General features: G+C 37.2%; 1 protein-coding gene across 1 annotated transcript in view; it reads right to left on the bottom strand.

Moving 5' to 3' along the window:
* LOC108698499 (transmembrane 9 superfamily member 2) overlaps positions 1-15,887 on the bottom strand; it is a 31,425-nt gene that overhangs the window by 14,302 nt on the left and 1,236 nt on the right. Inside the window, exons 2-11 of the mRNA XM_018230034.2 lie at positions 13,694-13,761; positions 13,427-13,520; positions 13,006-13,124; positions 12,119-12,248; positions 11,565-11,692; positions 8,559-8,670; positions 6,098-6,177; positions 3,736-3,844; positions 3,040-3,172; positions 465-584 (exon numbers count right to left, since the gene is read on the bottom strand). Coding sequence (XP_018085523.1) covers positions 465-584; positions 3,040-3,172; positions 3,736-3,844; positions 6,098-6,177; positions 8,559-8,670; positions 11,565-11,692; positions 12,119-12,248; positions 13,006-13,124; positions 13,427-13,520; positions 13,694-13,761 — 1,093 coding nt within the window. The remainder of the gene's footprint in view (positions 1-464; positions 585-3,039; positions 3,173-3,735; positions 3,845-6,097; positions 6,178-8,558; positions 8,671-11,564; positions 11,693-12,118; positions 12,249-13,005; positions 13,125-13,426; positions 13,521-13,693; positions 13,762-15,887) is intronic.

Raw genomic sequence — 15,887 nt, 5'->3', positions numbered from 1 at the left:
CAGGATGTTTAGTATTTAATTGCTGATAAACAGGAGCTCAATGTCATTCTTGGCTTCTGCACAAATAGGGTTGTCACTTCTTCAGTTTTGACCCGGACAGCCCAGTTATTAGAAGTACTGTCTGTCTGAAAACTTCCTGTCCAGATTTCCAAATTAGTAAATCCGAACTGGACTGTAAAGTGAATGACGTGACAATAATCCAATCACTGATCACTGTGTCATTGTCCCTCCCCCTGACATCACAAACATGTCTACAAAACATCACCCCTGAAGTTACCCGCCACTCCATTGCCTGCTTTGAAAGGTGGCAACCCTACACACATATTTAATATGAGTACTTATTATACAATGTTGCTGTCTATAAATATATCTTGTGACCTATGAAAACTGCTAAAGTCTACACAGTTTTGTGATACTGACCATTAAATAAACCATGACAAAGCCTTCAGTAACAGATGACTTACTTTTGTACAACCTGGCAGACACATATCCAGCAGGAGTTCCCAATAGAACCCATAAGACAACAGAACAGGTCATTAGAGCTCCTCTATTAGCAGGTGACAAAAACCCAAGACAGGCTAGAACTTGAGAAATAAAAACAATTAAAATTATTTTTAAGGATTGTCAAATAGTGTACAATTACATTAACACACTGCTCCATGATTCATGGAGCAGATAATACACACTAGATATAGTCAAACAAGCAGTCGTGGTATAAAGATGCATCTTACAATATAATTTATCATAAAATAACTACTCTGAGAATATTTTTTCCAAATAAAACTGTATTTTATTAGAAAGAAATTCAACAGAGTAGAAATATTAAACTGATTTATTTCTGTATGCACTATGAGCAGTAAAGGCAGCATGCACATAAGCTATAAATCTTAGGACCACAGAACTCCCCATAAAGTCAGCGCTGCTTTTCACTACTCACAGCACTTACAGACATAAATCACACAGAAGAAGTAACGCTGCCCACAAGCTCCAACTCCCAGTACCTAAATTACACGAAGACTGATGTAGATTACAAGTCACCTTTAAAATCTTCCATACAGCAATATCACTTAAAGGAGACCTATCACCTGGACATAAAAAGCTTTATAATAAAAGTCTTTAAAAATCTCAGCTGTCAATCAAAGATTGTCTGACCCTCCTCTATGCCTTAGGCATAGAGGCAGGGCAGGCAATTACTTTCATTTTCCATTCAGCACTTACTACAGGTCACTGCACTCCCCATATCCCCTCCCCCCCATTCTCTTCACCATTTAATTGTGTAGCCAGTGCTACATGGGGATGGACAACAGGTCCCCCATTCTGGTGCACAAACAAGATTCTGAGATGATGCAAGGCTTGCCTTAATAACAGTGTCCACAAAATAGCTTCTGCCTGCTTGCTATAATTAGAAGTCCCCAAACAGAAGGAAACAAAATTCAAATAATTTATATAGTGTAATTAAAGTTCATTTTGCTTGACTAACGTGATAAAATAGGATTTGGAATATTTTTTTTGGGTGACAGGTCCTCTTTAACTTCTGGTTTTGCCAGATGTTGGGTTAGGAGGAGATGTTGAGTGCCGCTTGTTAGAGCCTGCTGAGGGAGTCGTCCTATTGCCTTATTTGTGTAGACCAGAAGCAGTGTTTTCTCACAGTATTTTTTAATAAAGCATTGATAATCATACACTTTATGCAGGGTAGAGCTATTATTAGTACATTATTAGTGTTACAGTTCCTTTAAAGGAGAAGAAATACCATTTTCTACTTGGGTGCCAAAAGTTAGTACCTGACAACCCGGGCCGGTGCTCCTATCAGCAGAAAACCGCACTGGCCCGGGGTTCTTCCAATGGGCACCAGGGAGCGATCCTCTTCCTGCTTCTTCGATTTTTAAATTTCCCAGGGCAGAAGCATACGCAGTAGAGTGAAATAGCTGGCTTTTTTGTGAAACTTCAGCTATTTGCTCTGCTGCGCATGAGCAGCCATGAGAAAACCCGAAGAAGCAGGAAGAGGATTGCTCTTTGGTGCTCGTTAGAAGAACCCTGGGCCGGTGCGGTTTTCTGCTGATAGGAGCACTGGCCCGGGGTGTCAGTTTAGTAAAAGTAGTCACTTGGGAGTGCCTAACTTTTCGTACTCCAAAGTAGAAAATGGTATTCCTTCTCCTTTAACCTGTTGAGCAGGTCTCTGTGCATGGGTGAACCAATCTGACAAGCAGAATGTAGCATATAGCAGCCGCCTTTGGCTTTGGGTGGAGCCCTCCGCTACTCAGATGCCGACAAGTCTTGAGGAAGAACCAGGGTGAGAGTTCTGGGCAAGCACAGGAACCAAATGTCTATGGATAGGACAGGGGAGCAGTTAGTTGAGTCAATGAACAGGTCAGGTCATCCTGCCTTGATTGCTTGCTGCTGCAGCAATTGATTGCTGCTGCACCTATTGACGCAGGGGAACCCTGAAGTTCTCAACACCCTAGAACCAGGCTGTTGCCTCGGCACCCTGAGTGGAATGGTGCACTTCAGCTGCAACAAAAGAATGGAACACACACATCACTTGCATGGCAAACACCACAAATGATGCCAGCAAACACCAGGCAGACTTTGAATATATAGTCTGTACGATTTGCAGAGCAGTTGCATCTGTTTTGGCAATTTGGATGCAATTTCAGAAGCCACGGCACAATTACTTACATCACCCCCTTGCAACCATTTTTTCTTGGAGAAAAATGCTGCTTTGTGGGAAAACAAACATGGTCCAAAGTCCATTCACTCGAATGCTCACTGCACTTGCCGACATAAAGGTGTCCTTTGGTATCCTTATGAAAATAACCTAGTCGAACTGTGAACTTCCTTAGCCAAAAATTCTAGAATGTGGCTGAATACGATCTATGCTTTATGAAGATTAACAACGTTAAAATATTTATATCTGATAACTGAATAAACGTTGCATCTCTCAGGAAAAACGTCCCAAGAAAGAGGACCAAAAAACCCCCAAGATAACACATATCATTAAATGCACATGAATATTATTTTTAGGACAACAATGTTACTTACATAATGTAATAAATGTCATAATGAAAATCTGGGTCCCTTGTCCAAGGAAAACAGACAGTAACATTCCTTTTTTGGGTGGTCTAAATATATCACCATGTACCAGTTTCCAGCCAAATTCTTCCTGGGCATCCTCCTGTGTATGTTAATTTTAAGAAAATGATAGTCGTACTCAATATAGTTGTATACAGAAGGAGTTTAAACAGCAGTGTAGATCACAAAACAAAATTGTGGTACCATGTTAGCCAGTAGCAAAAATAACAAATAATAAAAAAATAAATACAAAAGTATTGTAGAAGTTTTCTTAGGTACCATTTTTCTTAGGGATTGCGTTTTCTTATGTAGCATTTGCTACACTGCTGTCAATATAACAAATAAAAAAACAAGCAAATATAAAAGTATTGTAGAAGTCATACCTATATTGACAAACAATAAAAATACATTGCAAGCTTTCGGAGCACCAAGGCCCCTTCGTCAGCAGTATTTTTCCTGGGTGCTCCGAAAGCTTGTACAGCAAGCTCAATCCTGACATGCAATGTATCCCATTCCTAACATCTTGCCTAATAACACCGTACATTTGTAGATATAATAAAAGAAAACTGTTACTTGGCTTTGGAATTCAAATGTTCAGCCCCTTATTATGCCTAACCCAGGTACCCCAATTGGTTATATAACCATCACTGTTGTAAATGTACTTACAGAAGAATCAATTTGGTTGTATCTGGCAATATCCTTGTGCAGAGTTCTTAGCATAATCATAGCCACCATGCCAGACAGAAAGAGAACAATTACAAGAGAGTTCATGATACTGCAACAAACAAAAGAAAAATAGGTGTCACTGCATTTATATCAAGAATGAAGTCAGGACAGAGAAAATGGTTGTCTTAAGCTGTAGAAAATGGTAATTTTGTTACAGGCACTTTCTGCAGCATTCACATAAACCAATGCCTCCCAAGTAGTGGGAGGGGGGTAGATATGGCTGAAGCGGCTCAGCTTTAAGGTGACATTTAGGGAGAAAGCCTATTTGCTGCCCAAGATACACTGCCTTGCTAAAGTATTCACTTCCCTTGGCTTTTTACCTATTTTGTTACATTCCAACCATGTTTATTAATCTTATTTTATGTGATGGATCTGCACAAAATAGTCTAAGTTGGAAAGGTGAATTGAGAAATATATATATATAAAAAGAATTAAAAAAAACAAACTGAAAATTGGCATGTGCATATGTATTCACCCCCTTTGCCACAAAGCCCTTAAAAAATCCTGGTGCAACCAATTACCTTCAGAAGTCACATAATTAGTGAAATTAAGTCCATCTGTGTGCAATCTAAGTGTCATATGATCTGTCAGTATAAACCCACCTTTTCTGACATGGTACCACAACAATGGTAGCACAACAAACCTGCCAAGAGAGGGCCGCCCACCAAAACTCACAGACTGGGCAAGGAGGGCATTAATCAGAGAGGCAGCACAGAGATCAAAGGTAACCCTGAAGGAGTTTCAGAGTTCCACAGCAGAGACTGGAGTATCTGTCCATAGGACCACATTAAGCCGTACACTCCATAGAGCTGGGCTTTATGGAAGAGTGGCCAGAAAAAAGCCATTACTTAAAGTTAAAAATAAGAAGGCACGTTTTGAGTTTACCAAAAGGCATGTGGGCGACTCCCCAAATGTATGTTGGAAGGTGCTCTGGTCAGATGAGACTAAAATTGAACTTTTCGGCCACCAAGGAAAATGCTATATCTGGCGCAAACCCAACACATCCCGTAACCCCAAGAACACCATCACCACAGTAAAACATGGTGGTGGCAGCATCATGCTGTGGGGATGTTTTTCAGCAGCAGGAACTGGGAAACTGGTCTGAGTGAAGGGAAAGATGGATGTGCTAAATACAGGGATATTCTTGAGCAAAACCTGTGTCAGTCAGTCTGTGATTTGAGACTGGGACAGAGGTTCATCTTCCAGCAGGACAATGACCCGAAGCGTACTGCTAAAGCAACACTCGAGTGGTTTAAGGGGCAACATTTAAATGTGTTGGAATGGCTTAGTCAAAGTCCAGACCTCAATCCAATTGAGAATCTGTGGTCAGAATTGAAGATTGCTGTTCACAAGCGAAAACCATCCAACATGAAGAAGCTAGAGCAGTTTAGCCTTGAGGAATATGCAAAAATCCCAGTGGCAAGCTCATAGAGTTGCAGTTGCAGCTGTAATTGCCGCAAAATGTGGCTCTACAAAGTACTGACTTTAGGGGGGGTGAACAGACACGCTGAAGATTTCTGCTATTTTGTCCTATTTATTGGTGTCTTCACAATAAAAAAAAAGCATCTTCAAAGTTGTAGGCATGTTCTGTAAATGAAATGATGCAAACTCTCAAACAATCCATTTTAATTCCAGGTTGTGAAGGGAGGTGAAGACTTTTGCAAGGCACTGTACATCTAAAAGCCCATCTTGAAGATAAATTAGGGTGAGATTTAGCAGCTATGCAGCTGTATTGACACTGGCTAAAGCTTAATAATAGACATGGATTTACATTTATGAAGAAATGTAATTTAAGAGGAACTTTCTACTTAATGGGGTTTAATTATAAAGTTTGTGCAGTGCATGTTTTTTCACAAATGGTTGTATTGCCCATGTTTTTTCCTGAACGCTAAAATATTGCACTGTTGTGCCCGTCTTCCGGTTCTTGTGATTTTGCATTGCTTACAAATTTTCACAAATGGCTCGCAAATGACACGGGCGTTTGCGTGAGCGTGCCCACTGTGCAAGGTTGTTGTGCGCAAAACAGTAATCTGAATTTACAATCATGGTGTAACTCAAACACAGAGTATTTCACATAAATATTTGCAATTTGTTTTGTGTTTTTGCCATATTTAAAAAGCTTTTACGGACTTTCGACAGTGTGAAAAAAAATTCACAATTCGTTTGCACATTAAGTACACTCTTAACCAGCATTATAAATATAACAATGCGCATGGAAAATATTTTCACTGTGCGAATCATTCTGCGTTTTGCAAAGTTTATAATTGAGCCCCAATATGTTTAGAATTAAGCACAATCTTACCTGAACCACTGTATGTTTGTGTGTGGCATAGATTCCAAAATATAATCCCAACGTGAAGCCCATTTAATGGTATTATTTTCCTATAGAAATACAAGTAAAGATATATGATAGAGCATATGTAGCTAAACATATAAGCCTTCAGGGTAATGTTACATGGGCAACCTTTGATATTTACCACCACTCGAGGGGCAGAGTTACTCGAGACCGAAGTGGCTAACGCTAGCGTCAATTCGCTAGCGTTACCGCCCGGAGGGACATCGCCAGCTTACTAACGGGCACAGGCATCACTTCGCTAGCAAAAGAGATAGACGGTAGCGGTCATTCACACTCTATCGTCAGTTGACAATTCGCTCTGGCGAATGGACGTTACTTTTGAATTGCAAATTCAATGAAATGCGGATTTTACTGAACGTTACCTCTTTCACCAGACTTGCCTTCGCCAGCTCAGACCAGGCGAAGTGCACTGGGGTGCATAGATCTTTCTCAATCTTTAATCTGTTACTTACATCATATTTTTTAGTGGAAAAAGCTTCTAAGTCCAAAAAATGATGGCGTCTTTTACTTTTTTTCAGAGTGATAGCCTGCAAAAGTCCTTAAATTTTTTTTTGGGTAACCGGGTTCCCCCATACATTTTCTAACATATGGAACATTAACAATACAGTGGGCTCATGTGTAGGGCATTATAACAACTCTATTTTGTTTATTAAAGTTCCCTGGACTAGCGTAATGTATTTGCTGCAACATATTCAAATTTCCCGCCATATGCAAATTATCCTGAGCGCAAGACCTTTAGCGAAATGAACGATAAATTCGCTTTCAATTGCTCGCACTGCCGAAGTAACGCTAGCAAAACGTCACCAGCGTTCGGCGCCTACGCATTCCAATGAATTAGCGTTGTCTGAGCAAATTTTCACCTGCCGAAGTGTAGCGATGGCTGCGAATCGGTCACTGGCGAATTTTCACCCTAGAGTAAATCTGCCCCTAAATGTCACTATACCAAAGAGTAGACACTGCATTATGTAACTATGGAGCACAAAAACAGTAGACTGGATCAGAAGCTAGTCAATCAAACATAATCAGTTTTGAGCCATTTCTAAAGGATTTGTGGTCAGCAGGACAGACCAAATTGCTGTAACGATAGTGAACTACAATTCTGGAAGTTTAACGATCAATGAGTACATTATCCTGTGGGTCTGCAAATGTTTTTGAACTACAAACTTCACTCCCAGAAGATGAAGGGGATTGTAACTCAATGACAAATTAAAATCCTTCAGCTATAATAGTTAAAATACAGCTTATATGATCTCTTCACAGCTATAGCTGATGGAAGATTTTCAGGTTATAGTTTAACATCTGAGTTTATTATAGGTCACAAACCGACTTCTGCTCGCTGTTACCTATACATTGGCAGGCTCAGCATCAGCCTGTCAGAGCACACATGGGGCAGATTTTGGTTCAGAATGCATTTTTGTGTTGAAACTCACCATGTGTGTGCACTGACAAGCCAATGCTATGCCTATGAGTGCAGACAGAGCAGGGAGCAAAAGCCAACAGATCAGCCCTTTCTCTGCCTGCAAAAGTGTGATGCTAGGGCTATGTCATATGTGGCATTTTTATGTTACGTTAAGAATTTCCATCATAGAGTAAAAAGGCCATATAAGCATTACCTAACTTAAATCAACACCTAAATTAATGACATCATTGTGGATTATGATAAACAGATTATGCTGATTGTAACAACAATCCAGAGGATATATAGTGAAGCAAGATCCTATGTACAAGTTATTCTGAATTGAGAAAGCCAGTTGGATGACTAATGAAACGTCTTCAAGAAAAAACAGCAAGTCCAGTTGACTTGACTTATTTCTATAGGATATACCATGACCTGGATGAATGAGAATCTTCACAAAATTTTGCATTATTATATTCACCCAACAACTGCAGAATGTGGGTTTTCACTTGTAGAAGTAGAAACACCAGAACGTATCATAATCATTAAAACAAATGAATACACTTTAGCTTTTTTGAGGTATTGGTTCATATGTGGAAACTGCATTTATTGATCTGCTGTCTAGATACCTTCCTTGTTACTACTTCAGCCGATGTCCTTTTGTTGCATTACGTTCTGCAATCTATACTGTATTGGTGAAAATCAATAAAAATTTTAAATTTAAAAAAAAAAACAAAAAACAAATGAATACGTCTGGATTGTTGGCATATGTGGCGTATAAATTTAACATGTTTTAAGATTTTTGCTGCAATTAAACAGGGAATTTCATTTTTGTATTTATCCAGGGGTAAAAATTAGAACTCGCCATTTAATACCGGTAAATACAATTCTAAAAATCCCATAGAAATTAATAGAATGTGGGTGATTTTTTATTTATTAAGATCTAAACTCACATTTTGATAAATGTCTTAGTGGCTTGCTCTACGTTATTTGTGATAATATAAAACTTACCCGAAATGTTACTGAATATGAATAGATCACTTCCAGTTTACTAGTGAGTTCTTGAGGGATTTCCATAGGGTGAGCCTCACAGTTTAAATTATCTTTACTAGGGTGTTTATAGCTAGTGGAAAAAGAACACAAACCAAAAGAAATTTAAAAAAAACAGTAATGCTGTAAATAGTAAATATTTTGTTTTTGCATTTAAAGTTTGTATCTATTAATCCAGTACCTACAAAAACAATTTCTGGCAACAAATGTCTTACGTTTGTAGTAAGCCATGAACAGCATCAGATGTCTGTTTATCTCCATGTGTAAGGGCAATGGCACATAGGGTGTATTTATTATCCACAGGTTAAAACTACCTCAGCATTGCAGACCATGGGAACTGCAGTGTTCGGACCAATCGTTTCCTTCTGTATCTTTGTTTAATTAAGTGACTGATTTGATCACTGGTTTGTCACCTGCTGGAGAGACAATTTTGCAGGGAGACAAAGTGCCCATGTCTGCCATTGCCCATCTTAAACCATTGTGTTACACACAGCTTATCTGTTATTTAAACATCGGCCTAATATCAACATGAATATTTCAATGGCTAACATTATCATATTTTTATTAACGATAGTAGTGTTTCTGCAACAAACAACATATTTTCAGACACCAGTGTCTATTGTCAATTCAAAATTAGTATAGTACCAGGACCCAAAAATACCACAGAAAAGCAATTAGTAATTGTATTTACCATTTATCTTCCCCTACTCGTGGAGGTCAAAGCAAGTATGGGGATTATGATTTAGCTGCTGGACAATTGATGGTAAGTAAATATTTAAAAGCAAACGCTTCCCTTGTTGACCCAAATTCTCTAGCCAATTCCTCCCTTTTATTTATTTATTTTTTTCAACTTTCTGTTTATTGAAGTTAACACAAAAGTTTGACAGACTGTAATATGGCATTTTTCTCATACATACAATAATAAAAGTCTTTACTGAAATACAATCTCGTCAATCTCATTGTATCACGTGTATAAACCTTTTTTTGTGTGTTAACCATTTTTTCTGTATTGTTTAAAAGGGGAAAAAGAGGGGAGAAGGGGTGGGGGGGAGGGAGGGATTGAGTAACCTTTCGGTGGTTGAGAAATTACGTTCTCCTCCCTTTTATTTTTAACTACTACAGTAGGAGAAACAAAAACAGGACAAGTCAAGCACGCCATCCCCAAAAACCCTTGATTGGTCAAAGGGGAATGGAAATAGCCACTCCCAAAAGGAGGCTACAATGCATAAACAATATGCCAGGGGGGAAAATAAAGTCACACAAAGGAGTTGAAGACAACCAGGCTGAGAAGAGGAGAAAAACGCCTCTAATTTGTTACAGGCAGTGAGACCAAGAGACAGGGTGAAAACATAGGATGACAGTGATGGAGGGCTGGGGTCAAAAGAAACCTGACTGGAAGAGAGGTCTTTACTGAATATAACAGTGACACAGATAAGCAGATAGCAGAAGCCAGTGCCCCCAGGAATATAAAAATATGTTAGCCAACAGAATATAGCCAATCTCTAGGTTATAGAAGAGAATTCTGGTTAAGCTACTGTCCCATGACCACTGGTTCCAAATACACTTGAAATCTTCTATAGCTGTCCCTAAGCCTGAAGAAACCGATGGTTAAGGGAGAAATCGAGGGCATATTAACTATTTAGAGTCCATTCCCCAGCAGCTAAATCTTAATATCCATAGTCCTCATGTCTCCATATCGAGAAAGAGAGAACACATTTCAGGAAAAAAATCCTACATTTAGTGGGTTATTTATTAGCAGTCGAGTTGTGTTTTTCCTGAAAAATTCGAGTTTTTCATGTGTAGTTTCAGTAAAAACTCGAATTTTTGGAGATTTATTATGCCCGAAGCTGCAAAAAGCCCAAATCTGAATATACTCCAGGTAAAAACCTGTCGATGTCATATAGAAGTCAATGGCAGAGGTCCCTTGAACCATTTGAAGATGTTTTTAGCCTTCATGATTTTCGGGGGGGGGGGGGGGGGTTTCAGTGGTTTGCTCTTGAAAACCCGATTAATTCAAGATTTTTTTGCAGATAATTAGATCAATTGAAGTAATCGAGTTTTTCGCCGATTGCATTCATTTGAGTTTTTTGCATTCGGGGTTTTTTTTTTATAAATAAGCAAACATTCAAGCTGTGAGTTTATTCGAGGTAGAAAAAAAACTCACAAACTTGACCTTTGATAAATAATCCCCTTAGTGTACATCTCCCAACTTATTACAAGTGTGCAACCATAAATATATGCTGATATTATTTTCTACAGAACTTTAGAAAACAGCAGCATAATTACAGTAAGTGTGCTCCAAAGTGTAACCTGTTATTCGCCAAAACTTCGATTTGTAGTTTTTTTTACCTAAAATGAACAGCACAGTTGGTTCAGGTCATTTCAGTAGCAAATATCTAAAAAACTGATAAAACTCTATATGCAAGTACTTGTAACGGTGGAGTAAAATACAAGCTATTTTATTAATAGTTTTCTTTAAAAGTAACATTTTTGGCAAATTAATGGAATAATGTAACTTTTGTGCTGATCACGATAGCATTCTCAGCTGCAGAAGAGAAAGAGACAGAGCAGGAAAAATAATTATTCTATACAATAGGAAATGAAGATTAACTAAAAAGGGAGTATGCTCTAAGTTAAACTTCCCTTTTAAGTGAAGTCCATTGTCAACTGATTTTACAGCTAAACTTTGTTTAATCTGGAATATAAATATGCCACAAAGGCACATAAAAGTATTGCCTATTCATTCTCAGTGATTGATGCCTCTCATAGCGCCAGGTTATTGCTTTTGCCACAACCAAAGACAATGTGGGAAAACAGGAATTACTTGAGTGACTAGCAACTAGCTCAATAGAAACTAACAAGTTGTTATTTTAAATATTAATTCATTAATACAAAATACTACAGACGTTATCTATAACATAAATTTAGTTATTATTTCCCAAAGCAAATGTTATTTGTCAAAATTACCTTTTTGGTACAAGTCTTGCAGCAACAAGACGCGCACCATCCCAGTTTTCTCCATTTCCACTATGATAAGTGATGGTAATATCAACATGATTGAAGAGGTAGAAAGTGTCTTTTTTGTTAAATTCAGACTAAAATGAAACAGAAAAAAACATTTTCAGAATTTCCTTACACACCAGTCTGATAGCTAAGCTCACAGTGATTTCAATATATGTAGGTATGCATAAATTAGTCAATATTTCATAAGAAAGCAGAAATGCATGTATTTAACAGCAGTTATAAAAGCACAATTTATAGATATTCTTATGGATGCTGTATTTTAAAGGACCAGTGACATAAAAAACATTTTACTTTATATATTTATGATTTTAATTTCCTTAAGTCATTCTACCCAAATAAAATTATACAAAAAGAATATTATAGTAAAACATGCCTTCAAAAGTGCCCTAACCATTTTTAAGCAACAGAACCAAGAACCATTTTTTCATCTCTTATGATCAATAACTCTTGCTGTAACGGCATTACAAATATTAAATATATATAAATCCCCCACTTACACTGATAACACAGGCATCTTTTACTCTTCCATCTGGAGCAACAGCACAACCTATAGGGAATCCAGGACTGCAGAATTTCTGTCCTTCCTCCACATCATAACACCAAGTTACTGGCATATTGTCAACAATCCTGCAAAAACCCAGATAAAGAAAAGAGCTACTTTCTAAAGAATAGCTGCTACAAAATGAAATTAGAAAAATATAAAGTGTCTGCAGTTTAGTTATGTGTGAAGAGAGGGGCACTTGACTTGACAAATGCTGTACTATAAAGGAAATGTACTAAACATTAAATAAAATAAAAAAAGTCAAAATGCATAAATCTGTGTATTCAGACAGTTTTACTCAAAATACATTCTTTTGCCCCAAATTGTATGCACATTTTTACCCTCAATTTGATATCACATCACTTTCAATGTCTACACTATTTAATTGATGCAAGATCATTTGTAATCAGAGATGCACTTTGCACCTCATTCATAAAACAGTACTTGACAATATGTTTTTTGTGATATAAATCTAAGCTTCAGCTAATTAGTGCAGATATTATCCATATTGTGTTTTTATGAAGGCAAAATTATGCAGTCTTTTTGTACTTTCCACATTGCCTCTGTTAGTTAATGAGGCCCAATGAAGGTAGGTGTTAAATATGCTGTTTAAAAAAATGTATGCTGTATAGATATTTATTGAATAGATATTGTTCTGGGCACCCCTGGAGCCCCCCGAAAACACCTGGAACAATCTTATTAAATATCTGTGACATTATTATTAGTTCAGTGTATGTTATGAAGTGTCTGGACTAAATTGTAGATCATAAGAGAAGGCTTGAACTGCAAACCTCTGTTATAAAGTGCTAGATACTGTAATAAACTTGAGAAACAAAGTTTTACCAATGATGTTGATAGTTTAGTTGTATTCCTTTCTTTATGAATTCCAGTTGAGTATTAACCTTGGGCTGATAGACCTTGGAACAAATCATCTTGCATGTCTGGTTCTTATTAAAGTAAAACTGTAAATTTACAAAAAAAATAGCAGAGTTATAACAACATTTTCTCAAAAAGCTTATGGGTAGAACATCATGTAGTTCGCTTGAATAAAAAAATAGCAAGTGTATTGTTTTACAGAGATAGACAGTGGCATAACTACGGAGGAAGCCAACCCCATGGCTACAATTATTTTGTGTTGCGAGTCACCTAAAATTTCAGCAGGGGAAGGGTGGAGGAAAAAACTTGTGACCCAAAATTATACCACTGCATTTAGATTCTATTGATTCTTTTATGGTTTTAATTCATAGACAATGGGTAGTTTAACCTTGTATGGTGAGGACTCAATCCTTTCTCCAAAAAGAACTTGTCCAAGGTTTTCAGATGGTCGCCTTTCATTTTCATCCTTACAAAAGTCAAAGCTAAGAAAGAAAACAAACACAAATTGTTTCAATCTTGCAATTTCCCTCTAATCGTTTAGATGTTTATATAGGGCTGCATAAAACCTTGTCACTGATAAATGTCAATATAATAATAACTATCAGTTGGTGATCATTTATTTCCACTATAACAAAAAAAGAACATTTCTACTTACGCATCATATTCATATGGAAGAACAGATTCTACAGAATCCAGGCGATTTACAAATAATTCAATTCTGGACTAAAAGAAAATAAGATTAAATAGAACAGAATGTAAAACAATGTCATTAAGAAATTCCTAATAAACATCCCTAATATATTGTATGTTGTTTGCATAAACTTGTAAGTTGTACGGGCAAGATCCTCTATTTTTATTTTTTTTAATTAAGAAAAAATATAATAGAGGAAAATAAATAACAAGTATATATTCACATGTATTGTACAGAGAGACAAAAATGTGTGCAGTTCATAAACTATAATGGGAATTCTGTTGGAAAATCCAGTGAAATAGTCCAGAAAAATATTTTGTATACCATTTTTAAGTACTTTGGTGAGACATTTTCTCTTCACTTGCCTCTTGACAAAAATGCCACTGTGTATTAAGGGGTTTATAGCACAGGTTTATAAAAATTCACTTCTGGTGAAAAATGGGAAGAATGACCATTTTCTCTCCAAGTTACACCTAAAAAACCTAGCTTGAAGGTCATTTGTGGTGAATATATTTATTGTCCCGGATTTTCTTGGAACTATGACTGGTATACCAACATTTTACCATGTCTGTACCTATTTTGTAAGTTAGGATGGACTCTGATCAAAGTTTGATTGCAAGGTTGGATTCCTGGTCGAAGGTTAGACATTCAATGAGGCCTATTGCTAGGATAAAAGGAGCAGGTCAACTTCACAAAATGTTTTATGTTACAAAGCAACTTTTACAACTGGAGACATTAGTTGCGGTCAAAGTTTCATGGAGCATAGGCAAGATAACATAAAAGCAAAGTAAATGAGTGTCAGGGGATTAGCAGTGAATTCTCAGGTATGTCCACATAGTGCTTTGCTGCCCTACTTTTGACACCAATAATCTGCCACTAAAACAAAAATATTGAAAAATCGAATGGTTTATCACTGGCTTTACTATATAATGCTTTCATAGAACATGTGTTCTCTCAACAGTAATGTTGTTCTATTTGGTGTTGCATTTAAATAAATTAAGTTTAAACAAACAAATATGCGAAAGATTTAGATTTAATGACTTATCTACAGGGATGAGAAAAACGTCTATAGAGGAACAGACTTCACCTGGGGGACAGACCACAGGGTCTGCTGCCTCTATAGCTGTAGAGTACTCCCCCTCCCCGGCTGGTCTGCTACCTGAGTGTGAACGGAGTGGGGGATGCAAGCGAGAGAACGGGCAGACCAAGTTGCAGTTCACGCCAGGCCTCTCCGAAAGTTTTTTTGGGAGGGGGGCCTGGCGCCACTGGTGTGAGGTTTAAATAAAACAGGTTCCTCCAAGATCCTCTCCAAAGATGCACCTGATCTGATGCACCCAATTCTAACTTTAGGTACTTGATCTAATGATTGAAAAAGTCATACATTTCTATGGGGTATATTTTTTCATATGACTGTATGTGTGTGTACACACACACACACACACACACACACAGAGGCACATTTAGATTTTACTCGAAATTCGATTAGGGGGTTATTTATTAAAAAATTTGAATATCTTAAACTCGGACTAATTTTACCGACCCGAAAACTCTAATCGAATTCGACCAAATTCGAATCGAGTTTTTTTTCTGGAAAAAACTTGAATGTCAGGAAGGCTACAAACATCATCAAATTGGTCACTGGACCTCTCCCATTGACTTATACATGAATTTGGCAGGTGGCGAATAGTCAAATTTGAATTCTTACAGGTCCAGAGTTTAATAAATCTCAAAAAAAAATTAAAAATTCTAATTGAGTTTGGATAAGTCACTAGTCAAATTTGACAGTTTTGACGATAGAAAAAAAAATTGAATTTTCAATTCGACCCTTAATAAATCTGCCCCACAGTGTCAAAAGAAAAGACCAACAACTTAAATTACTTTTAAATTCAATGATCTTCTTTATTAAAACATATTAATATGCAGCTGACGTGAAAACATTGGATGCATGATAGATGAATATTAATATGGTTTAATATTGTCATCAAAATAAGTTGAAATTCTGGTATTTTGCTTCTTGTGTGTCTGTGTTTGTACAGTCCCAGGGCTGGGAACCTCTGCTTTAAATGCTAGCTCTGTAGCGGCAGAAAAATATGTGTAAACCTAGATTTTATGTTTTTTGCATTTTCTAACTACCTTGCAAACAATGTAGAATCTATGT

This window comes from Xenopus laevis, chromosome 8L (assembly GCF_017654675.1).
Source record: "Xenopus laevis strain J_2021 chromosome 8L, Xenopus_laevis_v10.1, whole genome shotgun sequence".
Classification (NCBI taxonomy): domain Eukaryota; kingdom Metazoa; phylum Chordata; class Amphibia; order Anura; family Pipidae; genus Xenopus; species Xenopus laevis.
This window is presented reverse-complemented; position numbering and strand designations above follow the sequence as displayed.